Source organism: Capricornis sumatraensis, chromosome 8 (assembly GCF_032405125.1).
Source record: "Capricornis sumatraensis isolate serow.1 chromosome 8, serow.2, whole genome shotgun sequence".
Lineage (NCBI taxonomy): Eukaryota > Metazoa > Chordata > Mammalia > Artiodactyla > Bovidae > Capricornis > Capricornis sumatraensis.
The window spans coordinates 106,468,633-106,495,962 of record NC_091076.1 but is presented as its reverse complement, the minus strand read 5'-3'; the positions used below and the strand labels follow the sequence as shown (position 1 = coordinate 106,495,962).

The following is a 27,330-nucleotide window of genomic DNA, read 5'->3' as shown; positions in this document are numbered from 1 at the left end:
TTGGGAAAGCCTAAAGACCTTTGCCTCCATTTTCATGAGCTGTTTTCTCCTTACACAGACGGGCAGTGGAGGCAGATGAGCCTGGGACAAGAAGGTCCCAAGCTCTGGCCAGGGATGCTCAATTCTGTGGTTTCCTGTAATCTCTACAGCAATCAGCAGGGGAGTAGGGGCCGGAATTGTGGCCCCATGTTAGATAAAAGCAAGTTCTTGCTCTTTGGACAACTCTGATGGTAAAAATCTCCCTGCAATGCGGGAGACTCAGGTTCAATCTCTGGGTCGGGAAGATCTGGAGAAGGGAATGACAACCCACTCCACTATTTTTGCCTGGAGAATCCCATGGGCAGAGGAACCTGGTGGGGTACAGTCCACAGGGTCACAAACAGTCAGACATAACTGAATGATTAACACACACACACTCACATATATTGCTCCTTGTAGCTCTAAAACTCTATGATCCCACCGCAGAAGTCAGAGCACCAAGCTTAAGCTTTATGTCCATCACTTGTAACTTTAGGGAGGCTCTCTTCCCAGCCTGGCCTCCAGTTCCCACACGGAGGCTGGGCATCGTCTCAGCAGGCTTCTCCGAGGGCTCTCCCGGAACAGGTTAATCACGGGGGCTTAAAGATCTTCACTACCCAGATAATCATGATGGTGTGATCACTAATCTAGAGCCAGACATCCTGGAATGTGAAGTCAAGTGGGCCTTGGAAAGCATTGCTACGAACAAAGCTAGAGGAGGTGAAGGAATTCCAGTTGAGTTGTTTCAAATCCTGAAAGATGATGCTGTGAAAGTGCTGCACTCAATATGCCAGCAAGTTTGGAAAACTCAGCAGTGGCCACAGGACTGGAAAAGGTCCGTTTTCATTCCAATTCCAAAGAAAGGCAATGCAAAAGAATGCTCAAACTACCGCACAATTGCACTCATCTCGCATGCTAGTAAAGTAATGCTCAAAATTCTCCAAGCCAGGCTTCAGCAATACGTGAACCATGAACTTCCTGATGTTCAAGCTGGTTTTAGAAAAGGCAGAGGAACCAGAGATCAAATTGCCAACATCCGCTTGATCATGAAAAAAGCAAGAGAGTTTCAGAAAAACATCTATTTCTGCTTTATTGACTATGCCAAAGCCTTTGACTGTGTGGATCACAATCAACTGCGGAAAATTCTGAAAGAGATGGGAATACCAGACCACCTGACCTGCCTCTTGAGAAATCTATATGCAGGTTAGGAAGCAGCAGTTGGAACTGGACATGGAACAACAGACTGATTCCAAATAGGAAAAGGAGTCCATCAAGGCTGTATATTGTCACCCTGCTTATTTAACTTCTATGTAGAGTACATTATGAGAAATGCTGGGCTGGAAGAAACACAAGCTGGAATCAAGATTTCCAGGAGAAATATCAATAACCTCAGATATGCAGATGACATCACCCTCATGGCAGAAAGTGAAGAGGAACTAAAAAGCCTCTTGATGAAAGTGAAAGAGGAGAGTGAATAAGTTGGCCTAAAGCTCAACATTCAGAAAACGAAGATCATGGCATCCGGTCCTATCACTCCATGGGAAATAGATGGGGAAACAGTGGAAACAGTGTCAGACTTGATTTTGGGGGGCTCCAAAATCACTGTAGATGATGATTGCAGCCATGAAATTAAAAGACGCTTACTCCTTGGAAGAAAAGTTAAGACTAACCTAGATAGTATATTCAAAAGCAGAGACATTACTTTGCCAACTAAGGTCTGTCTAGTCAAGGCTATGGTTTTTCCAGTAATCATGTATGGATTTGAGAGTTGGACTGTGAAGACGGCTGAGTGCCGAAGAATTGATGCTTTTGAACTGTGGTGTTGGAGAAGACTCTTGAGAGTCCCTTGGACTGCAAGGAGATCCAACCAGTCCATCCTAAAGGAGATCAACCCTGGGATTTCTTTGGAAGGAATGATGCTAAAGCTGAAGCTCCAGTACTTTGGCCACCTGATGCAAAGAGTTGACTCATTGGGAAAGACTCTGATGCTAGGAGGGATTAGGGGCAGGAGGAGAAGGGGACTACAGAGGATGAGATGGCTGGATGGCATCACTGACTCGATGGATGTGAGTCTGAGTGAACTCTGGGAGTCGGTGATGGACAGGGAGGCCTGGCGTGCTGTGATTCATGGGGTCGCAAAGGATTGGACACGACTGAGTGACTGAACTGAACTGAACTAAATTTGTTGTAAGCTGGTTTTGATTATGACTCTAAGATGCTGTCACCCAGGCTCAGCCATCATACTTGATTGCTTTACCCTGCGTAGGCAAGTCTTCCAGGGTCAATTTCAGAAAGAAGGAAGGACAGCAGGGTGGAGGAAGGGGGCGGGAGGGAAGGAAGGAAGAAGGCTTTCAGAGGAGACTCACCACTGGATTTAAATTTGAGTCACTGCATCAGAATGCAGTGATGGGTTAATGTCGCGGGGTGGGTATGCGGACGAGCTGTAAAACTAACAGAAAATGACCACGGGTCGTGCGGCGTGAGTGACAACAAGGATGAAGGCCGTCGCCTCGGAGGACTGAAGTATAGGTTGTTTACACCAGGCCCCACTTTAGCAAAACCACAACTGCTATTAAGACCCTCAAATGCGCCATCAGTGGTTCTGAACTTGGCATCCTGACCGAACTCTGCCTTATCATCAGAGGGGAAGCAAAGAGCACACAGACCAAAGGGGCTGAAATTTCAGCCGCTGCCAGGCGTCCCGGAGCCCCATCACTGTCCCAGAATAGCGCAGCGCATTTCCCAGAAGCCTCGGTGCACCACGCCTGGGCTTCCGGAGAGGCAGCCGGAATCAAGCCTCAAGCAGCACCAGGAACAGCTGGGACCAAGCTCCACCCAGATGCCAGCTGGCGGGCCCTGCCCCAGCAGAGGCGCCGGCTCTGGTGAGTGCGGGCACAGCTGGCTCTCCCGTGGCACCTTGATTCTCCACCCCCACCCCATTCCCTCGGGGTCCTGGCTGACTTTAAGACTCAAGGGGCCCTCAAATCCCAGGCAAGGGGGTGCAGGCTGAGGCTGGGTCTTTGGAATACTGGTAGTTGATCCAGGCTGGTGGCTGGCAAGGCTGGTGAACAAGGGCCCTGAAGGCGGGACAGGCTGCAGCACACGCAGAGAGGACGTGCCCACAGTAGGCTGGCAGCCTCGGGAGAACAGGATTGAAAAAGGGAGAAGGGGCAGAGGGAGACACAGCGCCCTGCAGCAGGTCGGGCACTTGCCTAGGGCAGCGCCGTTACAGGGCTGGCTTCTCAAGGTGACAGTTTTGTTGGGAGATGGGAGGATGGCTAAGAAGGGAGGCTGCAGGTTAGAGGTCGGCTCTGTTTCCAGCGTCCTTCTCTTCTGATAGCCCGTGCAGGCGCTTCGCTTCGTCTGTTTATTCCCTCGCAAATACTGATCGAGGCCCTACAAGGGGCAAGGCACCAAGGGACACAAGGATGCTTGGGCGCACATTTTTCGGGAGAAGAGCTTACATCCTGGTAGAGGAAGGAAGACATATACATAAGTGTACGTTCAGAGCTCAGAAAACAAGCTACAGGACGGAAGTGCTTTGGGGCACAGAACAGTGACGAGCCAGAGCAGTGAGCTAAAACCAGCGGATTCTAATCCAGGGCCAGTCACTTAGCCTGTATGAACCTCAGTTTTAAATCCACACTATGGAGATAATGTCTACCTTTTGAACTCCTAGGGTTGTTAAGATCAAATATATACAAAAGATTCTTGGGAAATTGTACAGTTGGAAGATCCCCTGGAAGAGGAAATGGCAACCCATTCCAGTATTGCCTGGGAAATCCCAAGGACAGAGGAGCCTGACAGGCTACAATCCATGGGATCGCAAAAGAGTTAGACACAATTTAGCAACTAAACAACAACACAGAAGTAAACGATTATGGGTGTTGGGTTATTAGACCAGCCAGTGTTTCTCTGGACACGACTGAGCGACTTCACTTCCACTTTTCATTTTCATACATTGGAGAAGGAAATGGCAGTCACACAAAGTCGGACACGACTGAAGCGACTTAGCAGCAGCAGCAGCAGCAGCAGCAGTGTTTCTCTGAGCATCTTGGCCTGCGATTCTGAGAGCCAGAGGGAACCAGGGATCTGAGTGTGGGGCTCAGGACAGCAGCAAGTCCAAGCCTAGACTGGAGTCTGCCCCGTCCCCTGAGAGAAGGGCCCCAGCAACCCTCAGGTCTTGGCCAATCATTCCAATCATTCCACCTAATTCAGTGTAAGTACAGAGCCTTATTCCAGGGCTGCAGGGCAGCTAGGCATGAAATCTGTTCCCCAGTGAGCCCATCACAGAATGAGGGAAGCCAGGTATCTATATATGAAACAATTAACCGTGCAAAGCAGGGCCAGATCGTTCAATTCATGCTAGAGGGGAAGCTTTGGGAGAGCAGAGGGGGGTGGTCTATGCTATGGGTGGGGTTGCCGGCCAAAGCTTCTGGGAGAAGCAGGGGGCTTTAAAGGGGGATTGGTTCAGAGAGGCCAGGCCTCAGTGTACTGGACTGAGAGTGGGGGACAGTGTGAGTGAAGCCACAGGAAGGTCCCATGGCCAGACTCAGAGCGGACCTCAAGCTGGGATCTCCACTTCCTGTGGGGAACAGGAGGGATGGGACATTGCAAGGGCCTTGAATGCCGCTGAGCAAAGGAGTTTGGTCTTAGTTTAGGGGCAGTGGGAGCCAATGAAGTCTTTCCAGGTGGCCCCAGTGGTAAAGAACCCACTTGTCAATGCAGGAGACATAAGAGACATAGGTTCGATCCTTGGGTCTCCCCTTGAGGAGGGCATGACAACCCACCCCAGTATTCTTGCCTGAAGACTCCCATGGACAGAGGAGGCTGGTGGGCTACAGTCCACAGGGTCGCAAGAGCTGGACATGACTGAAGCGACTTAGCACGCATGCACGGGAGTCAAGGAGGGTCTTAGGAGCCAAGAACGCCAGGGAGATGTCAGGGGCTGTCCCACAGCAGATGGGGGTTTGCAGGTGACTGGAGGTATCAGGGAGGGGAAGGAAGGCTGCAAGCAGGGTGATCAGGTTGGGTGCATGTAATCCCAATGGGAGGGTTGCTCCCACCCTGAAATATTCTCACGACAGTGACGGGATGGAGGTGTGGAATGGGGGATGATGGGAGACTCTTTCTGGGAGCAAGGAGAGGTCAAATACAATATCTGTTTACCAGCTAGCTGTGGGGCACCCAGTCACCAAGCACAAGATTCCAGGCACCTACCTGGCAGGGAGCCCGGGGCCCCACACTCAGCTCAGTGGGGGACTAGGGGGCGTTGGAGAAGCAGCTTCTGCAAGAGTTTGAGTTAAACACTGTTGTGCTGTGCTGTGCTTAGTCGCTCAGTCATGTCCAATTCTTTGCAATCCCATGGACTGTAGCCCACCAGGCTCCTTTGTCCATGGGGATTCTCCAGGCAAGGATACTGGAAAGGATTGCCATGCCCTTCTCCAGGGGATCTTCCCAACCCAGGGATCGAACCCAGGTCTCCCGCACTGCAGGTGGATTCTTTACCATCCGAGCCACAAGGGAAGCCCTAAACACTGTTAGGCCTCTTTTTTTTTTTGGTCGCAATGCAAGGCTTGTGGGATCTTAATTCCCTGACTAGGGCTGAATTCAGACCCTCAGCAGTGGAAGCACAGAGTCCTAACCAATGGACTGGGGGGGAGTTTCCACTGCTCGGCTTCTTTAACCGGCAGGGGTGAGATTCAAAAAGGACGGACTACGAATGGAGAGGCTGACCACTGAGCACCCATGAGTGCCTGGCTTGTGCGAGGAACATTCTAGACGTGGCTTTATCTGGATGTGACAGCAAGATGGGGGGGGGGGTATTATCATGCCCCCTTTACAGTAAAGCGGGGCTCAGAGAGGCGAAGTGACTTATCCACGCCATATAATTGGCAGATGACAAAGCTGCGCCCCACCTTGGGCCTTGTCGGTAGCTTAGACTCATACGGCTCAAAAAGGAAGTATTCCAGTGAATAAGGGTAGTCTCAGTTGGCCAGTGGCCAGCAGGAATTTGTGAACCATACTGAGAGGGAGGGATTACAGACACCATCCAGACAACCCATCCATCCAAGATCTCTCAGAACAGCCAGCGGGTAGTAGGCTCACGGGCTGTTGCTGGTCCATCGCCCAGTCGTGTCCGACTCTTTGCAACCCCATGGACTGCAGCACACCTGGCCTCCCTGTCCCTCACCATCTCCCGGAGTTTGCCCAACTTCATGGTCACTGCATCGGTGATGCCATCCAGCCATCTCATCCTCTGATGCCCTCTGCTCCTTCTGCCCTCAAACTTTCCCAGCATCAGGGACTTTTCCAATGAGCTGTCTCTTCACACCTGATGACCAAAATACTAGATGTATGGGACCACTTCTCCAAGTGCTATCTCTTGGTGAAGGTGGGTGTCCTTGTGTGAAGGCTTACACACCTGAAAGTGAAGTGTTAGTCGCTCAGTTGTGTTGGACTCTTTTTTTAAAATTTATTTATTTTCTGTCAGACTCTTTGGACTCCATGCACTGTAGCCCGCCAGGCTCCTCTGTCCATGGAATCCTCCAGACAAGAATCCTGGAGTGGGTGGCCATTTCCTCCTCCAGGGGCTCTTCCCAACCCAGGGATCAAACCTGGGGCTCCTGCCTTGCAGGCAGATTCTTTACCACTGAGCCGCCAGGGAAGCCGCTATGGGTTGTTAAATTGGGTAAAGGGTATTTGGGGGCGCCGATGGGCCTGTGGTCGGGGTCTCTGAGGCCATGGCACCTCCCTCGGAGGAATGTCTCTTCTGCTCATTGGCTGCATCTGACAGCGCCCACGTGGTCTGGCTCCCAGGGCTGGGGTGGAGCTCTCAGGATTTCCACTCCTGAGTTCTGCCCAGGATAGGCCCTCAGGCCCTGGGGAACTAAAGCCACGGGCATCAGGGACCCAGCAGCCTCAGAAGCCCCAGGATATCTGCCTCCTGTGCCTTGCTTTGTTCTGAAGGCAGATCCTGTTCCAGATGAGATGGGGTAGGAAGGACCAGAACAAACCGTTCTCAGAAAACCGCCCCAAGTCTCCACCACGATGGCAGGACTGGCTGAGGGTGGGGTTCAGCCACTGGGGTGTCCAGCTGGTTTCCAGACTACCATCAGTGGGTGGTCAGGCACCACCTACCCCAACCTGACCCCTCCCTGTGCCCATAGAGAGCGAGGTACACTTGCTTCATGGGAGAGGTCTCTGGAGGGTGAAGGGGTTCCCGAAATTCGGAAGCAATTGAGACGAATCTAGAATTCACCTGTGTCTCCCTGAAGTCACTTGCCTCCCAATCTCCCTACTCCCCACCCCCCCCCGACCCACCCCTTTCCCAGACTCCCTAGACTGGCTTTTTAAAAAAATTTAGTTTTTGGCCACCCCTCGCAGCATGCAGAATCTTATTCCCCCTGTCAGGATCAAACCTGCTCTGCCTGCAACAGAAACACATGGATTCTTAATCAGTAGAAGCCCCAATAGTATATATATTATTTATATAAGACTCTGATGCTGGGAAAGATTGAAGGCAGGAAAAGGGGATGACAGAGGATGAGATGGTTGGATGGCATCACCAGCTCCATGGACATGTTTGAGCAAGCTCCAGGAGTTGGTGAAGGACAGGGAGGCCTGGCGTGCAGCAGTCCATGGGGTCGCAAAGAGTAGTACATGACTGAGGAACTGAACTATTTATATATATCAAATTGCCAACATCCGCTGGATCATGGAAAAAGCAAGAGACTTCCAGAAAAACATCTATTGGTGCTTTATTATGTCAAAGCCTTTGACTGTGTGGATCACAATGAACTGTGGAAAATTCTGAAAGAGATGGGAATACCAGACCACCTGACCTGCCTCTTGAGAAACCTATATGCAGGTCAGGAAGCAACAGTTAGAACTGGACATGGAACAACAGACTGGTTCCAAATAGGAAAAGGAGCAAGTCAAGGCTGTATACAGTCACCCTGCTTATTTAACTTCTATGCAGAGTACATCATGAGAAACGCTGGGCTGGAAGAAGCACAAGCTGGAATCAAGATTGCCAGGAGGAATATCAATAACCTCAGATATGCAGATGACACCACCCTTATGGCAGAAAGTGAAGAGGAACTAAAAAGCCTCTTGATGAAAGTGAAAGAGGAGAGTGAAAAAGTTGGCTTGAAGCTCAACATTCAGAAAACTAAGATCATAGCATCTGGTCCCATCACTTCATGGGAAATAGATGGGGAAACAGTGGAAACAGTGTCAGACTTTATTTTGGGGGCTCCAAAATCGCTGCAGATGGTGATTGCAGCCATGAAATTAAAAGACGCTTACTCCCTGGAAGGAAAGTTATGACCAACCTAGATAGCATATTCAAAAGCAGAGACATTACTTTGCCAACAAAAGTCCATCTAGTCAAGGCTATGGTTTTTCCAGTAGTCATGTATGGATGTGAGAGTTGGAGTGTGAAGAAAGCTGAGTGCCGAAGAATTGATGCTTTTGAACTGTGGTGTTGGAGAAGACTCTTGAGAATCCCCTGGACTGCAAGGAGATCGAACCAGTCCATTCTAAAGGAGATTGGTCCTGAGTGTTCTTTGGAAGGAATGATGCTAAAGCTGAAACTCCAATACTTTGGCCACCTCATGCGAAGAGTTGACTCATTTGAAAAGACCCTGATGCTGGGAGGGATTGGGGGCAGGAGGAAAAGGGGACGACAGAGGATGAGATGGCTGGATGGCATCACTGACTCGATGGACGTGAGTCTGAGTGACCTCTGGGAGTTGGTGATGGACAGGGAGGCCTGGCGTGCTGCGATTCATGGGGTCGCAAAGAGTCAGACACGACTGAGCGACTGAACTGAACTGATATATATAGGATGGTATATATTGGTGTTAATATAATGCTATATGGTATATAATATATATATACATATTTGACTGCACCATGTGACATGTGGTATCTTTGTTCCTCCACCAGGGTTGAAATCTGTGCCCCCTGAATATTAAGAGCCAAATCTTAACTACTCAACTGCCAGAGGAGTCCTGAACTGGCTTTGCTGTTCAGCTGTTTAGTCGTTTTGAACTCTTTGTGACCCCATGGACTGTAGCCAGACTCCTTGGTGCATGGGATTTTCTAGGCAAGAATACTGGAGTGGGTTGCCATTTCCTTCTCTGAACTGGCTTTAAACATATGCTAATGAGGGACCCCTCTCATCAAACTGGTTTCAGCATTGGTTGCCTAGTTAATGAAAGCTAGCCAGAGCAAAAGGAGGAGGGGACCACCGAGGATGAGATGGTTAGATAGCATCACCAACTCAACAGACAGGAATCTAAGCAAAGTCCAGGAGATAGTGAAGGACAGACAAGCCTGGTGGGCTACAGCCCACAGGGTCAGCGTCCAACTGAACAACAACAAAGTCAGAGGCCAGAGTGACTGGTCGGCTTCAGGGAGCTCTGACTTTCAGCTCCCCCTTTCAGGGTGGTCCCCACTGTCTGGCCCTTACAAGCGGCTGCACACCCTCACTGTTCGGGGGTCCCTGAAAAGTGGCGTGGGAGAGGGAGTTGGGGGAAGGGTGTTGAAGTCACAACTCTGCAGCCCAAATCCCTCTTCCTCTTCATTCTGGAAAGAACGGAAACAATTCAGTGTTCACCCCACTCCCCAGGCCGGCCAGCGAAGGCCAGGCGCATAGAGAGTTCTAGAAAACCAGGGCCCCAGCGCCAGCCCAGGCCGCAAGGCAAACCTGGGCTTTATCGCTCTGGCAGCGCTGGGTGTTTCAGGGAGTTTGACTTCTGGTTGTCATAGATTGAGGCAGGCAAACAAACAGCCCGGGAGCTACCTCCCTCCTCCCTGCGCCCTCCCCTATCTTGCTACCCCCTGGCTTGCGACCAGCCGCCTCCCCTTCCCGGGCGCTCCGGGCAGAACCCGCAAGCCCAGCCGCCCGCCCTGCCACCCGCTGGCTCCGACCGCGCTCTGCTGGCGATCCCCCAGGCAACTCGGCGTCAGGAGAAGTAGCACCCCGGAGACCCGGCGCCCAGCCCTGCCTCCGCGCCCCCTGGGTCCCAGCCAGGCCCAACAACCAGTCCCTTCTCGGTGCGCCGTGGCCCCTCTGGGCCTCCCGCGCTTGCCAACTGAGCCCCGCTGCGGCAGCCCACCTCCCACGCCGCCCGCAGCCCCAGCGGGAAGTTCAGTTCAGTTCAGTTCAAGGTGTCCGGAAAATCTCTTGTTTACTGGGCCGCGGCGATCCCAGGTTGGATTCACTTCCCCATTTCTACAGTTCCCTTTCTGCCGATCCCTGACGCCGGAGGGGAAAGGGTGGCCACCAGCTGATCGGCGGATTGGGAGTCGGGAGGGGTACGGGGAGGGGAGGCGCTCGAACTTTTGGAAAAGTCCCCGGGCGGAGGGAGGGGCAGGACTCTGCGATCAGGCTGGCGTGTCCCGGAGCGCAGAGGCCGCGGGGGCCGGGTGAAACACTGTATCTCGGGGAACTGAGCCGTGAAGGCTAATGGGGACAGGTCGGGACAGGGAACCGGGAGCGGGGAGGGGAGCGCGCGCTAAGGTGGACCGTGTCCGGGACGATCCCAGGACACCCAGGCGCGGGGCAGTCGGACCCAGGAATACTTCTGCCCGCGGTCCCCAGTGGTTCTGGGCCCGGCCCACCGCGCTTAGAGGCGCGCGGGGTGGAGCTCCTACGTACAGTAGGTGACCCAGGTGCGGGGGAAGGATCGCGCGTGCAAGACACTCGGTGTGTGTTGTGTCCACGTATGCAAGCTCGGATAGGGCAGGGGGCGCAGAAGGCGTGACAAAGACATCGACTTTGCGTCTGAGTGTGCCCCTCGCTTTAGTCCGGAGCGGCGAACTGCCCCACACGCGTCTCGCGGGAGAGCCAGGACGAAGGTGACAAAGGCTAGGTGTCCGCCCCAGAGAAACGCACCAAGGTGGCCCCCGCGCGTTGCTCGTGTACGCGCGCTGGGACTCGCGGAGACCGACAGCCCTCCGGCGAACTGTGCGGGGCCGTTCCCCAAGCCGCTTTCGGGAGCGAAAGCCTAGTCCTCCAAGGGTGTGCGCGTGAGTGTGCGCGCGCCCGCGTGCGGGGGCGTGGCAGTAAACAGCAACAACCCACTCGCCAGCTGGACTAGAAACTCTGATCTCCCTCCGCAGCCGGAAAGGGCGTCTAGTCGGAGCTGGGAGGTGAGTCCGGGATGGGCTGGGGGGAGGGCCGACCGGGCTTTGTTACCTTGTGAGCGGACTGCCTGCACCTGGAGCCCCGCGGGCGCCCGATAAGCGCCTGAATGGAGGTGATGTCACGGCGATGCAGGCATCGGCCCACCCTCGTCAGGAGAAAGGAGTCGAGCGCCCGGAGAGGCCAGCGCGACAGCGAGCGCAGGAGCGCAGCCAGCGCCGGGTCCCGCTGAGAGGCAGGCCCTGCGCCCCGATCCCCCGCCAGGGCCCCACCACCCCAGGCCAGGGTTGGGCCTGGCCCCGCGCCCTGCGCCGAGTCCCTCCCAGCCGCGCTCGCGCCCCGCCTGGAGTTGGCCCCAAACGCCGCGCCGGAGCTGGGCCGGCGGCGCGTCCCAGGTAAGGGCTGCTGCCCGCTCGCTCCGCCTTCCCGCCGGCCGCTGGGAAGAGTAGGGTCGGGTCGGGCTGGCGGGGAGTGGGCGAGGGTAGAGGCCCGGGGTTGGGAGAACCGGGGGACGGAGGGCGCCGCTCCGACTCCGCTCGATCGCAGAAACTTTCCAAACCGAGCCGGCTGGGGACTAGGGGGTGCGAGAAGCCCGGCGCCGCGGCTCCAAGTTGGCGGCGAGGGCGAACTCCACCATCGGGGTCTCGCACGACCGTCCCCTCCGCCCTCGCAGGCTCGCTGCGCGCGTCCGCGATCAACAGTGACCTGCGGGCCGGCGTCCTCTCCGCTCCCCGCGACCGTGGATCGGGAGGGCAGGTTTCTGGGGCTGGAGGGAACGGGAGAGAGGCTGCAGCCTGCTCTTTCTGCTCCGCCATCCCGGGAGCGTGGGTGTGGACCCCGGGCCCGGGGAGGACAGGGAGGGGAGTGCTCGGAATCCTCCTGCGCGAAGTTCGGGATTTCGGTCCGTCGTTAAACTCGCGGCTTTTAGCATCGTGGCTTCTAGAACCTTTCCCTTGGCCCGCCCCTCCCCCACCCAGGGGCTTTCCTGCGCCCTTCCCAGCCGAGGAGGTGGAGTTGCGGCGCTCCTGCCGGGACCCACAGTTTTAAACCCCGCCAAACGCGATCATTTGAAAACTCCACGCTGTCGATCCTAAAACTCTGGGACTGGACTGTGTTGAATTTGGGTTTTGTGCTCGTGGAAGGTCCCTCCCGGAGCCTTTTTGTGTGGCTGGGGGAGGGCATGCCGCTGGGGGTGGGGCGCATTCCGGAGTGGCTTTCTAGAGCGGACCCTTGGGTTGAGGACTCACGTGTTTCTGAACGCTCAGGCAGTTGGGGGCCAGATGCTCACCCTCGGGTGTGAGGGTGTAGGCTGGGGTTCCCGGAAGCCCTCTAACTCCCCCTCTTCACCCCCCGCAGCAACTTGGGCGCAGAGGTAGCTCCTTACAGGCCTCTTTGACTCCTATTGGTTGGTTTAAACGCCAGAGCACCCAGAGCAGAGGAGGAAGATGGCAAGACCTAAACTGGGGCGGGGAGGCGGTGGGAGGCTGTCAGCGGGTCCACCCGTCTCTCTTCGTGGGCTGCTTAGTGGTGGCAGAGCAGGAGGAAGGAGGCTGCTCAGTGGCAGTCTGCGCGGAGCCTCTACCTGGCCATGGCCCTCTTGAAGGTCACCACTGACTGTGGGTCTGTACCTTTCCTCTGCCCCTTTGAGCAGGGGAGACAGACCAGGCCGGCAAGCTCGTGAGAGGCTCCGGTGCCTCTTTTCAGGATGTTTCTCAGGCTTGCGTGTGGCTGGCTGCCTCATCCTTGCCCAGTGAAGCCCACTCGGGGCTGGCTGGGCCTCGGAGCCCACCACTCGGCGGAGGGAAAGAGGGAGGAGGGGGTTCTGGAACCGGATTGGGCCGACTCAGACCCGAGATGGGGGCAGAGTGACTGAGCCTGGGGAAAGGCTGATTTCAGAGATGGTTAAAACTATTTGTGTAACTGATTCCAGGGAGGTGAAGCAAAAGGGCTCCTTTGTCCCGAAAATAATCTGCAGCGTGATTATGGGCTGCAGCCGTGGTCTGGGGGGCACTCAGAGGGTGGAAGGAGGTCCCCCTCCTTGGTCCTAGAGAACCTTCGAGCAGAAGCAGTCACTCTAAAAAGAAGATGCAGGGCTGGGATGGGGGTGAGCGATTTTCCAATGCCTCCTGTGTTCAGTGCAAGACTAGATGTTGCGGGGGATGCTGAGATAAACACATCTTGCTCACTCTGGTAGACCTTAAAGCCAGGTAAAGGAGACACCGCACACACACATGATTCTAACCATCGAGGCTCAGAAGACAGCCTGGAAATGCAGGCTCTAGCGAGCTGCAGGGTGGAGAGTCTGGACACCGCTGGTTCGTTTCCTCCAAATCCTTTCCCCCTTGCCACCATCTTCAAATATGGCATCCCTTGACTGGCTGAATCTGCATTCCTGGATGTGGAAGGACCCTGGGCGGAGCTCTTGAAGTCTCACATTGGCCTCCAGGGGTCGCTGTCCTAGGCAGTAGACAAGAACCAGGCCCACCTGGCCCAGTTTTCCCTCATGAGCTGGTGTGTGCCTCTCTCCCCACTCAACCACATGGAGGTTCCTATGTTGGTGGGTCCAACAGGCTTAAAGCATAAGATTGGGACCAACAACCAAGTGAGAAGGAAGCTGGGGTGAGGGCTGTGAAGCTGCTCTGGCCCTGGCCCAAGTTCCTTTGAGGTGCTGGATTCTGGTGGGGTACCAGCAGGTATGGCTCTAAGAGTGACAGACCAAGAAGGATTTACATAGGAGTCCCAGGACTAAATGGGAGCTGGCTTGGTTTTTGGTAATGAAATGGCTGTTAGGAGATTTGAACTTGTATCATGGGCTTAGTAGCCTTTCCCTGGAATCCAACCAGGCTTTAGATTTTTTTTTTTAATCTTTATTTATTTATGTGGCTGTGTCGGGTCTTCGCTGCATGAGGGATCTTCCTTTGCAGTGCACAACTCTCCACTTATGGCTCACGGGCTCAGTAGTGGTGATGCCCGAGCACCAGAGTGCAGGCTTAGTTGCTCTGTGGCACGTGGGATCTTAGTTCCCTGGCCAGGGATCAAACCTGTGCCCGGCACTGCAAGGCAGAGTCTGAACCACTGGCCCAATAGTGAAGTCTCCAGACCTTAGATTTTATTTGGGTAAGAACCTCCATTAGGCCTTACGTTTGGCCTCCATCTTTAACCAGGGATGAACATGTCTTCAGGAAATGGATTGCCGATGCTTTTTTGCCAGACTCAGATCTTAAAGCACAGCCCTGGTAATGCCCTCACTGTGCAAAAAAATAGTCTTCAGTGGCCCCCACTGCCTTTAGAGTCGTGCCCCGAACTCCTTCCCTGGAGCGTCTCTCATCTGTCGCCAGCCAGCTGCAACCTCCGTTTACAAACTCGGTTCATACGTGCATATTGGTGAAATTGATTAGAAACTGAATAAAGTGCTGTTGAGAGGTCTTCTCCACCCTGGATCCTCCTTTGTGTTCCTGTATCGCTTTTCTCTCTCCAGAGGTCGATTCTTTTGTGTGGCTCTTTACCTGATTCTTCTTGGGAGATGTTCTTATGGACCTATCTTTTCTCTCTTTTTGGTTTGAAATGACATTATTGGCAAGGATTGTGTTTGTTCATCTTTGTATTTTTCACTGCGTCTCAGAGAACTACTGGGCTTAATTGTTGTAAACTGCAACCTGGAGGAGGGAGGTGGGATGAGCAGTTCTCGAAGATGCACAGATTGCTGGAGCCTAAGTCTGACTGACCATTCTCAGGGTTCAGTACCACAGCTTCACCCCAAGTTATAGCTGCTTGGCTATGAAGCAGAAGCACCCAAGATAGGCCTGAGTGCTTAGAATCCCTTAGCATGTTATCCATAAATTATCTCCTGGAATGGTTCAATACACTTTATCCATTAGCCCGCTCCGATTCCTTTTTTCTCTTCTTAGTCATTGTAAATAAAGTACAGTGTGTGCCTTATTGATTTACAATTACGCGAAGTCCCCTACAAAAGCTTATTTAAGTTGTGATGTAGGGAAAACAAGCTTTTGCGTTGAAGTCAAGCGAAACTAGCTGCGTTATGGTACCATTTATTTAGGAAAACAATATACTAAACTCACATAAAATTGTTAATTTATTAAAAGTTAATGGTCAGGGTTTGGGGAAAAGCAAGCTTTAATTGACAGATGAGGTGGTAGCCAGGAACGCTGAGAGACCTAAAATACTTTTAGGTATTTTAGGATACCTTAAAGGACTTTGTAGGATATCTTAAAGGACTTTGAAAATTGATGATCTTTTTATTATGTTAGTCTCAATTTGTGAGTTTTATTTTCCCTGACTTAGTAGCAGTGTCCTTCCCCTTATCAATTATGGAGAATCAGTTTTCTTTGCCTGTTAGACATTAATTAGCCAGGAATAGTGGAAACATTAAAGGGTTTTGTTGTTGTTTAGTCAATAAGTCATGTCCAACTCCTCTGCGACCCCGTGGACTGTAGCCCGCCAGGCTCCTCTGTCCATGGGATTCTCCAGGCAAGAATATTGGAGTGGGTTGCCATTCCCTTCTCCAGGCGATCTTCCCGACCTAGGGTTTGAACCCAGGTCTCCTGCATTGCAGGCAGATTCTGTACCATCTGAGGAAGGGTTCAGCTCAGTTCAGTCTCTCAGTTGTGTCTGACTCTTTGCGACCCCATGAATCGCAGCACACCAGGCCTCCCTGTCCATCACCAACTCCCGGAGTTCACTCAGACTCAGGTCCATCGAGTCAGTAATGCCATCCAGCCATCTCATCCTCGGTCGTCCCCTTCTCCTCCTGCCGCCAATCCCTCCCAGCATCAGAGTCTTTTCCAGTGAGTCAGCTCTTCACATGAGGTGGCCAAAGTATTGGAGTTTCAGCTTTAGCATCATTCCTTCCAAAGAAATCCCAGGGCTGATCTCCTTCAGAATGGACTGGTTGGATCTCCTTGCAGTCCAAGGCACTCTCAAGAGTCATTTCCAACACCACAATTCAAAAGCATCAATTCTTTGGCGCTCAGCTTTCTTCAGAGTCCAACTCTCACATCCATACATGACCACAGGAAAAACCATAGCCTTGACTAGACGGACATTAGTCGGCAAAGTAATGTCTCTGCTTTTGAATATGCTATCTAGGATGGTCATAACTTTTCTTCCAAGGAGTAAGCGTCTTTTAATTTCATGGCTGCAGTCACCATCTGCAGTGATTTTGGAGCCCAAAAAAATAAAGTCTGACACTGTTTCCACTGTTTCCCCATCTATTTCCCATGAAGTAATGGGACCGGATGCCATGATCTTCATTTTCTGAATGTTGAGCTTTAAGCCAACTTTTTCACTCTCCTCTTCACTTTCATCAAGAGGCTTTTTAGTTCCTCTTCACTTTCTGCCATTAGGGTGGTGTCATCTGCATATCTGAGGTTATTGGTTAGTGGTGTACAAATCCACCCTCCACCTTCAAAGCAGAAGAAAGATAGGGAGGAGGATTGTGCCATTCCCCTCCCAGCCACTAGTAGTCACTATAGCCCAGGAAAGCATGTCCAGGTTGCTGTCCTAGAAAGTGCCTGGGTCCAAGATGTAAGAGAGGAAGAGGCAGGTTTATCAACCATTTACTTGACCACAGTGCAAATAAAAGACCGCCTTCTTGCCTTCTAGCTACAGGGTCATGATGTCTTCCATTACAGATTAATTCCTTTGGGTTTTGCTTTGCCCTTGCCTCGTTCTTGCTTTTAAAATGTTAATGCCTCATAGGAGGATTTTTGCGTTAAGTCATTAACTCCCTAGCTGGGAAATTTGTTAAATTTTATCTTTGAGACTCTTTGAACAACTTGAGCTTCCAAGGAACTTGGATTCCGAAGAGAAGTGTTGAAGAGAAGCATTGGGACCAAAAGTGGGAAAATGAAGGGCCAGAAGGGTCAGTGGTAGGAAGACATCGGGGAAAAGTGTTGACACATACAACTTTTCGGTCATCTCTTCACTGTCTGGTAGCAGTCTGTACCTGTTCCTGGTGCTTGTTAAATACTCACTGAGTGGATGAATGCATGGCTGATTCTCTGTGGCCTTGGGCATCACAGGGACAGAGAGGAGGGCCAAGCAGCTGGCCATTTGAACTCTGGGAGTCCCGGGGCAGAGAGGAGCTGAGTGCTTGGTGAACTTGCTCGTAAACCTCACCCCCATCCTAGCTGCAAGAGCTCAGGGAGTATTTGGGTCCAGGTTACAGTTGGTGGAGGGAGGTGAAAATTTAGCACAGTTTCCTCCTCTTCCATGCCTGGGAAGAGGAATGACAACTGGGCTTCATCTCGTTCGTCCCTCTGGTTAGTTGAGAAGAGTCCCGGGAGTTCTGTGTTAAGAAGGGTTCTGGCGGTCCAGTGGCTAAGATTCTGTGCTCCCAATTCAGGGAACCCAGGCTTGATCCCTGGTCCCGGAACTAGATCTCACACGCTGCAATTAAGAGCTCACGTGCCACAAAAAAGATCCAAGACCCCCACGTGCCCCAACTGGTGCAGTCAAATGAATACATACATAAATAAATAAGAATAAAATAAAGAAGGATTCTGGGAACTTGCCTGGTGGTCCAGTAGTTAAGACTCCACACTTCCACTGCAGGGGGCATGAGTTTGATCCTTAGCCAGGGAGCAAAGATCTCACATGGCACTCGGCGCTGCCATAAAAGAGAGAGGGAAAAAGGATTCAGTAGCTCAGAGGGCTAGACCCCAGATCAGTGCACCCTGGTCCAGCACCCTGTGTGTCGGGGTCTGGCCTGAGGGACTGATTTTGCCTCTTCTCCCCTCCATCTCTAGGGACCCAGCTGGAGCCTGGCCTGGCATCCAGGATGGCCATCCACAGAGCGGTGCTGACGTGTCTGGGACTGCCTCTCTTCCTGCTCCCAGGGGCCCGGGCCCAGGAGCAGGCCCCGCCCGGCTGCAGCCCCAACCTCAACCCCCTCTATTACAACCTGTGTGACCGCTCTGAGGCTTGGGGCATCATCTTGGAAGCCGTGGCGGGGGCAGGCGTCGTCACCACCTTCGTCCTCACCATCATCCTGGTGGCCAGCCTCCCCTTCGTGCAGGACGCCAAGAAGCGGAGCCTGCTAGGGACCCAGGTGTTCTTCCTGCTGGGGACCCTGGGCCTCTTCTGCCTCGTCTTCGCCTGCGTGGTGAAGCCTGACTTCTCCACCTGTGCCTCCCGGCGCTTCCTCTTCGGGGTCCTGTTCGCCATCTGCTTCTCCTGCCTGGTGGCCCACGTCTTGGCCCTCCACTTCCTGGTTCGGAAGAACCACGGGCCCCGGGGCTGGGTGATCTTCCTCGTGGCCTTGCTGCTGAGCCTCGTGGAGGTGATCATCAACACGGAGTGGCTCATCATCACGCTGGTGCGGGGAGCTGGCGCCGAGGGCGACGCTCCAGGCAACGGCAGTGCGGGCTGGGTGGCCGTCTCCCCCTGCGCCATCGCCAACGCGGACTTTGTCATGGCGCTTATCTACGTGATGCTGCTGCTGCTTTGCGCCTTCACTGGGGCCTGGTCGGCCCTGTGCGGCCGCTTCAAGCGCTGGCGGAAGCACGGGGTCTTCGTGCTCCTCACCACGACCGCCTCCATCGCCGTCTGGGTGGTGTGGACCGTCATGTACACTTACGGCAACCGGCAGCACAACAGCCCCACGTGGGACGACCCCACGCTGGCCATCGCCCTCGCCACCAACGCCTGGGCCTTTGTCCTCTTCTACGTCATCCCGGAGGTCTCCCAGGTGACCAGGTCTAGCCCGGAGCAGAGCTACCAGGGGGATCTGTACCCCACCCGGGGCGTGGGCTACGAGACCATTCTGAAAGAGCAAAAGGGCCAGAGCATGTTTGTGGAAAACAAGGCGTTTTCCATGGACGAGCCAGCCTCAGGTGGGTCACGGGACACCCTCCTCGGGTCCCCTCTTGGTGGTGGCTTAGTTGCTTAGTTGGCATATTTGACTCTTGTGACCTTATGGATTGTAGCCCGCCAGGCTCCTCTATCCGTGGGATTTCCCAGGCAAGAATATGGGAGTGGGTTGCCATTTCCTTCTCCGGGAAGGTCCCCTTTATTTAAAAAAAAATTTTTTTTGAAACTTTTTATTTTATATTGGGGGATATTCGATTAAGTGTTGTGATATTAATGGTTTCAGGGAAACAGCAGAGGGACTCAACCATGCCTACACATGAATCTAATTTTTTAAAAATTGTTTTAATTAATATTTGGCTATGCCATGTGGCTTGTGGGATCTTAGTTCCCCAACCAGGGATTGAACCCAGCCCATGGTAGTGAAAGCACCAAGTCCTAACCACTGGACTGCCGAGGAATCCCTGCCAGCTCTTCTTTTATTCCAGGTGACTTATTGCAGGACCGGGGACTAGTCTCCTGAGCCAAATGGGAGGTGCCTGAGAATATCCAGAGTTCTCTGCCATCAAGTTCCTAAACTCCATTTTTAAAAAAGATTTTTTTCTCTATACTCATGCAATTCATTAGTGTATTTTCATTGTAAAATCTGACACATTAGGGATAAAATTACCCTCCACTGTCTCCCTAATTCTACCCTGTTCCTTCCTCTTCTGTCCACAGAACTGATCCCTGTGGACTGATATTTTCCCACTAGGTGCCTCAGTTTCCTCATCTGTAAAATGGGGAATATAGTGCCTCCTATTTCGTAGGATTCTTTTGAGGATTCCGTTAATGCATCTTTGTTTTTTTTTTTTGAGCCATGCTTTGTGGCATGGGAGATCTTAGTTCCCCAACCAGGCATCGAACCCATGCCCCGTGCAGTGAAAACACAAAGGTCTAACCACTGGAACTCCAGGAAATTCCCCAATTACTGCATTTCTGTCATTATTATCCCTCCAGAGCTTGTTCTTCTATTACATACATATCCATAGTCTTAACTTCCTTTAAAAGCTTTTTCAGTTAAAAATTTTCCCTTTTTCATGAAAGTGTGTGTGCCACATGCTGACCTATGCAGCACCCACTATTCAATATCCAGCTTGGCCCCAACCTCCTGCCCCGGCTCTTTGTTAATGGGATGAGGTTCTCCTCCGGAACCAGCACTTGGGGTGCCAGGCAGGAACAAAGCCTCGGGTTTGGGAGTTAAGGGCGCCCCGGAGGTGGAAGTGGCAGGAAGTTGGGGAGAGAAGCCCCCGCAGCCGGGCCCCCCTCGGGAGCAGCCTGGGAGGCAGAAGCTGGTGGCCGTTCTCCTAGAGACGTGTCTGGACACGCTCCCGGCTCCCTAAGGAAGGAGCCTTCTGTGGTTCCTCATCAGGACCACTAGTGTTTACAGAGCACGAACCGAGCGCCAGGGCCTGAGCCTTTCCGGACTTGCTCTATAGCCCACATCTCGTGTGCTTTCTTAGCCGGCTGGCTGCAGCCCCTTCATCCGCCCTGACCCGGAAAGCCTGGACTCTGACCCCGGCCTGTGCTGATCGAGGCTTTTGGGGGCTTAAGACTTGACCTGCCTGACTGTGGAGCAATGACCGGCTCTGGGGCTTCTGCCAGGGGTCAGAGGCCAGGGAGGATGCAGAGTCAGAGCTCGCGGCCTTTTCTCTGTAAGCTGAGGTCCCTGTGATCCCAGCTTTGGGGAAAGGCTCAATCCTCACCCTGCCAAGCGCTGATCTTTGACCTGGCCCCCAGGATGGCCCTGGCACACGCACAGCCTGGGGCCACTCGGGGAGCAGGGCAGGGGGCGGTGGGTGAGGCTCATGGATGAGTGTTGGGAGGAGCCGTGGCCGCCCCCACCTTGGCTTCCATCCGCTGCCTGTTTGTCAGGCCCAGGCGTTCTCAGCCTTTGTCCTCAAGGCAAACACTTCTGGGGCTCTGAGAGGTTTTTTTCCTTTTATTTTTATTTTTTTTTCTAAATGGAAAAATCAATTGAGTGAGCCCTGCACTTAGGAGGCCCTATAGAATTGTGGTCCCTCCGAGCCTCGGGGCCATCCGCTGGCCGGAGACCGGCATCCGCTGCCCCAGCCCCCAGGGCTTAGCCCGACCCCCGGACCCCAGGAACGGTCAGCAGTTTTCCATGGCCCCAGCGCCCAGCAGGGCAGGACAGGTCAGGAAATCGACAGCCCCGAAGACACGGGGGAGTGTTTCTGAAGCTGAAAATAGTTCTGGAAACTTGCCAAGGGACCACAGGGTTAGGCCACTGATGTGCCTTCAGTCCCGTGGGGGGCTTGAGGGGAGCAGGCAGTGACTCTGGGTCCTGGGCGGTCAGCACCCAGCTCTGCCCCATGGAGACTTTCAGGCGGTGGGCTCCCTGCTGTATTTACCCCAGCGCCTGGCAGCTGGCCCGCAGCGGGAGAGGCCAGAGCTGGAGGCTGGCCATCTTGGAAGGCCGCCGAAGGTCCGTGTGCCTGTCTTGGCCTCTGGCCCCAGAGGGCGGACAGGGATGTGAAGGTTGCTGATGGAGCGTTTTTTGGTAGGAAGGGGTCTTGCGCTGCAGGAAAACCCGAGGGGAAGGTAAACATCATGCTCTCTGTGCCTCCAAACAAAGAGATGCTGGGCTCCAGTGGGGGGGCCCCACACCTACGGCCTCGCCCCCAGGGCTGGCCCAGCCCCTGACACCAGTCCGTCTCCCTGCTCCCTGGGGAGCCTCCCTTGAGAGTGGGAAAGGGAGCTGAGAGACCAGCCCTGGAGCAGCACCTATGTCTCCTTGCAGCTAAGAGACCGGTGTCACCATACAGCGGGTACAACGGACAGCTGCTGACCAGTATGTACCAGCCCACCGAGATGACCCTGATGCACAAAGCCCCGGTGAGTGGAGTCCCCGGGTCCCCGTGACCCTGCTGGAGCCAGGGGGCCAGTGCCAGCAGGGTGGGTGGAGGCGGCAGGGAGAAGGCTGGCTCTGTGTCCGATGGGTCAGCCTTGGGGAACCCAGGGCCTCCAATGCCATTTTTCTGGGAGTGACAATCCCTGCAGGGGGCCTGCCTGCCCCGTGTCATCAGGGTATCACACAACCCTCTGAGGCTAGATGCTCAGAACGGTCTCTCTCTACACTGGTGGGAGCCGCTAGCTGTCCCCCACGCAGGGACAAGGGGGCCTCAACCAGGTATGTGCATTCCTGGTGGACAGAGGTGCACAGGGCAGGTCTGGGTAAATCCTGACTCCGCAACCACAGCTGTCCCAGGAGGGCCCCCAGCTCCCCTCCCCCCGCCAGCAGGCAGCCACACTCTCAGCTTCACACCTCCCCTGGGTTCTGGAAACCAGATGCTCCCTTAGCCAAGGGAGGGGGGTGGGAACAGGAAGCCGGAGGGTTAGAGTCTCACTCCATTGGTGTTCCTCCTTCCCGGCTGGCTGGCAGTCACTGTGCAGAGAGGTCAGTGACCCCCCCTTGGCAGGAGGCTGGGAACAGGAAGCAGGGAGGTCAGTGGGGTGGTGTTCTCATCCTCTCCCCGCCTGGAGCCCTGGGGGCTGGGTGAAGCCAGGGCATCCCACACTTCCAGTCCTGGGCTCTCCCCGGGCCTGAACCTGTGTCCTGCAAGAGCGGACCGTGGCCAGGAGCTGGGAGGGCAGAGGAATCTTGGAAGGGTGGGAGCAGGGTTTGCCAGCCCCCAGCCGCCCAGGGTCCCCTGCCTGGCCGCCCCACTCTACCCGTGTGCATTGAGCCCCACTCCTTCAGGAAGACTTTGGACGAACAGATATTTTATCTCATAGTGGCTCCAAAACCATGGTCCCTTGACCCCCACCACTCCCATCACCTGTGTGTGTGCTCAGCTGGGTCCCACTCTTTGCAACCCAGTCAACTGGAACCCACCAGGCTCCTTTGTATGTCACCTGGAACTTACTAAAAATACAAGGGCCGGTGGTGTGATGGAGCGGATGATTAGCATCGCTTCGGTGACGTCACCTTGATTACGTGGAGCTACCCAAGTCACAGTAGGAGTGACCGAGGAAATCTGCTGACGTCACAGATCAGGGTCATTGAACAGTGACCAGCTCGCCTCGGGGTGGGGCCCTGTAGGTATGCTTGTGGCTCAGCAGTTCAGGTGATTGTGATGCACAGCCAGGCTTGAGAACCGAGGGTCTCGAGGGTCTCGATGTTCTAGGAGCTACAGGGGGTGGGGGAGGGCAGATAGTAAAGGGGTGGGAGGACCTCCCCCCTCAGGACCCTCCCCCACCCCCATCCCCCGGCCTCCAGGTTCCAGTATGTGGAAGAGCTGCCGCCCCACCCCCGAGCTACAGGGCTTTGGTGGCGGCTCTCTGCCTGGGGATGAGGCTGGTGGGGCTCACGTTCCTTGCAGGGTGGGCCCTGGGAACAACGCCTCAGCCTCACCCACCCAGGAACAGAACCACTGCTGCTCTGACCAGGATCCAGGCCACGAATTTGGATTTTTAAGTCTCCAAAACTTAAAACTCGCCAGCCCCAAACCACCAGGGTTTTAAGTCTCTAAATTAGACTGCTAAACATGTGATATCTAGGGCCGGACAGAAGAGTGTCCTGGGCCCTGCACACCAGCTGTGATGCTGTGGGGGACGTGGCCTCATTGGTGGGGCTCAGGAAAGACCCCCAGAGGAAGCAGGGTGGGTTGGGTCATAGGAGCTCAGCCTGGCTCACCCTCCTTTGGGCCCCACGGTATAGGGAGTGGGATGGGGCTTGAGAGGAGGAACCTCCCCTGCTCGAAGCCCCCGGACCATTGGAGGCAACTGGAGCCTCGTTTCGCTGCCCAGCCCTCTTCAGGGTGAGATAAGGGGCTGGAGGTCAGAGGGCAGCCCCTTCGGCTCCAGACTTAGAGTCACCATCCCAGGCCCAGCTCGGGGTGGGGGCGGTTGGTGATGGGGAGGGGCGGGGAAGCTGGCAGGCACGGCCCGCAGGAAGCCGACTGTTTGCACATCCGCCCCGGCGGAACCGGCTGTGAGACCGCCTGTTCTTCCTTCCAGTCCGATGGAGCTGGAGCGTACGACGTCATCCTCCCGCGGGCCACCGCCAACAGCCAGGTGACAGGCAGTGCCAACTCCACCCTGCGGGCTGAGGACATCTACGCGGCCCACAGCCGCCAGGAAGCCACGCTGTCCAAGGAAGGCAAGAGCTCTCAGGTGTTTAGAAACCCCTATGTGTGGGACTGAGCCGGCCCCTGGAAGAGGCAGGCAGATTGGAGGACCTGGCCCCTGGAGAGGGTCTTCTCCCCGCCGGGAGCCCGCGCTCTCCCCAGCCCCCTCCCTCCTCGCTGTCCCAGAGCGGGGGCCTAGGTCTCACCCGGGAGACCCTCCCGTCTGCCAGTGTTCAGATGGGCGTCCTGGTGCCCCTGCCCGCTCCTCAGTGTTTGCGGAGTCCAGGAGCCAGCTCTAGCTTCCTGCCAGGGTCACCTCCGGTGGCCACGCTCCAGCCAAATAGTGTTGTTCTTCTTGGGTGGTGGCCAGCCAGCACCTACGTTCTCTGGATTCTTCAGAGAGATTCCTGCAACCTCGGGCGACGTCGCAGGCGCTTCTGTCCTGGGCCTTGTTCCTCTGTGAGGAGCACGGATGCCTAATAAACACGTTTCTGCTTTATTAACCCTTCCTCTGGGAATGTCATGTCTGATCTGGGCTTTCTGTCTCGGTTGATCCGCCCCTCTGCCCTGGCCTGTGGGTGTCTCCTCTTTCTCCTCCCTCTGAGTCCAGGTCCCAGGAAAGCCACTGCTGAGCTCTCCTTCCATGCAGCGAAGGAGCCGACGCTTCCCTCCAGGGAATGGGTCTTCAGCTGAGCCTGGGTCCGTGTCCTGTGTGACCAGGATGGCTCTTGGGGCCCGGCTCCCATCTCGGGTCTCATCTGGCATCTGGGCTTGTCTGAAACCAGGCCGCTTTCCTCGGGGACCCCGTCTACTGGATGGAGGGCAGGGAAGGCCGGCCCAGCAGCAGGTGGTTCTGTGCAGTGTATGTGTAGGGGAAGGCTTCAGCCCCTCTTTGTGGAAACAGTGATGAAGATCTGTCGGGATACGGTGGAGGACCACTGCTCCATCTCAGATCATTCAGTGTGTGTGTGCTGGGGCGTGACTCAAAGAGGACCAGCCCTTGTTTACAAAGGTGGAGGGGGCGGGCCAGGTTCTGGTTGGTTTCATTCCTGGGTGGGAATTTAAATCCCCATTTGCTCAGTCCTTTATAGTAAAGCCTGTCCACAGCAGTGCATTTTAATCCTTGGAGCTGACCCTGAGAGATGGGTAGGACGGTACTTTCCCTTTTCCAGAGTCAAATCCCAGAGCCAGACCATTTTAGGGTTAGACGGGGTCTTGGGCCTGAGTGATCAATGTAGCTCCCTGCCCCCTCCCCCTGACAGGTAAGGGACTGGCCCAGAGAGACCACAGGGCCTCTGGAAGTGGCCTGCTTTCAGCTCTCAAGACTTTAGCCGATCCCAGTGGCCTGTGTTCAGACCAGCAACCTTGCTCTGACTCTTGGACACTAATTCAAGGCTTTGCGAGGGGTCTGCTAAGTGAGCCCCTCCTCGGCTTGGGAATATTTCTCCCCAACTCCCCAGAAGCTATTTTCTGACACAAACTATAGGGGAGAAAATGTTTCTGTTGCAAGGGGGAGAAAGGCTTCCAGAAGGAAAAATAAATCGGACTTCTCCTTCGATGTCAGATTACACCATCCCCCCGGGGATGCGCTTTTGTGGTTCTTGTTCTTTCTTCAGTTGTTCAAACACATGTTCTTTCTGGTCACTTTAGGCTCAGTCCCTGCAAAGTAACACGAGATGGTAGACGCCCTCTTCCATGGACCACACGGCGTTCAGATGTCCTCTTTCCTGTATGTCCAGGCTGGGCAGGGCCTTTCTCATTGGTGCTGGGAGGGCCCTGAGGTCACCCATCTGGAGTGGTGGAGTCGGGGGCCGTGTGAAACTCTGAGGATGTGGCCGGGGCTCAGGGCACCCCCTCCCCACCCCCGCCCCGATTCCTGCCCAGCCCAGCCTCTCCTGGTCCCCGAGGGACTTGAGACTGCAGGAGCGGTCTGCAGACAGCCAGCCTGCCTCCGGACACCCTCCCCCCACACAGCTCCTTCATCCCCCTCTGCGGCTCTCCAGATGGCCATCCCGCAGGGCCACCCTGCAGTGTCTGTCCCGCTCTGCTCCAAGGTGGAGCCAAGCTATGGCGAAGCTGCCCATAGTCCTCACCAGGACCTCCTGCCACCGCCTGGCCCGTGGAAGGCCACTGGGCTGGGCACAGCTCCCTCGAGGCCTGGACAGACTGTGCCTCTCTGAATGGCCTCCGAGCCCCTCAGCATCACCACCCCACACCTTCGGTGAACTGGGTCCCGTCAAGACACAAGGTGGGAGTGGGGCTGCATTCTCAGGGATGAATGGAGAGTCCTGGGCCTCTCCCAGGACTGAGACTTGTGGGACTCGGGACAGTCCCTTAGATAAGCGACATCCATGACCGAAGATTGTGCCACTTCTGATGAGCAGATGGCGGGTGTCTACCTCACCTTGGGCACCTGGAAGGGCTGGTGGTGCCATCCTCACCCACGACTTGCTCCATCAGGGCCTGACAGCCACCAAGGGGAGTGGGGGCATCCTTGGGACCTGAACGAGGCTGGCACCAACAAGGATGTGCACACAGCTTCAGACTCGGGAAGGAGATCTCTGTCGTGTCATCTCTGTGGTTTCCTCCTGCCCTTGGGTACCACCGCTGGCTCATCCAAGGAGCCCACGCCAGGTGTACCCATGGAGCTCACCTCTGTGTGCGGAGATGGAGTGAGCCCAAGTCAGGTGCTGACTCCAAGGGCAGTCCCACAGCCCCCTGGTGGCACCCTCCTAACCCTAGCATCTCTGCTTTTGTCACTGGGGTATTTCTAGAGGGCTAAGTTGGTTGAACAGACCCTGCAGAGAGTAGGTCTGTACCCCAAGTGTGACAACCCCCTCACCATTGACTGATCCTTGCACTGGGCTGCCCGGTTCCAGGAAGGGAGTATAACTTACTCTGATGAAAAGGAAGAGGGGAGCTCTGTGCACCTGACTCCTCGAGATCTAGGTTAGTGGCCCCAAAACCTCGCCGTGAATAAAGGCTCTGTCTTGCATTTTGAGCTGATAGTCTCATGTGTGAGTTCTGGCAGCACCAAGCGGCCACGGGGAGCTGCCGGCAGTGAATGTGGGTTTGTTCAGAGTCTGAGTCCCCTGGGGGCTTGTGGGTGAGGCTCGAGCAGGGATAGGCTCCTGACCGATGCAGGCCTGCCCGGATGTGAGAATACCCTGTGGCCCTGCTGCTTCCAGTCTTGGCCCAGGT

The 27,330-nt window shown here is 54.8% G+C and overlaps 1 protein-coding gene across 4 annotated transcripts; it reads left to right on the top strand.

Annotated features, from left to right (window-relative positions):
* Window positions 1-10,201: 10,201 nt before the first annotated feature.
* On the top strand, window positions 10,202-27,086 carry GPRC5C (G protein-coupled receptor class C group 5 member C). 4 transcript variants are annotated; one of them, XM_068976850.1, is made up of 5 exons: window positions 10,202-10,240; window positions 17,941-19,026; window positions 21,801-21,895; window positions 24,020-24,175; window positions 25,780-27,086. In XM_068976850.1, exons 2-5 carry the CDS (start codon window positions 17,973-17,975, stop codon window positions 25,810-25,812), a joined length of 1,338 nt encoding a protein of 445 aa, XP_068832951.1. In that variant the 5' UTR covers window positions 10,202-10,240; window positions 17,941-17,972; the 3' UTR covers window positions 25,813-27,086. The 4 variants fall into 4 exon arrangements, with proteins under 4 accessions (XP_068832951.1, XP_068832949.1, XP_068832952.1 ...); XM_068976848.1 differs by lacking the exon at window positions 10,202-10,240 and adding an exon at window positions 10,691-11,181; XM_068976849.1 differs by lacking the exon at window positions 10,202-10,240 and adding an exon at window positions 11,464-11,568.
* The last annotated feature ends 244 nt before the right edge of the window (window positions 27,087-27,330 follow it).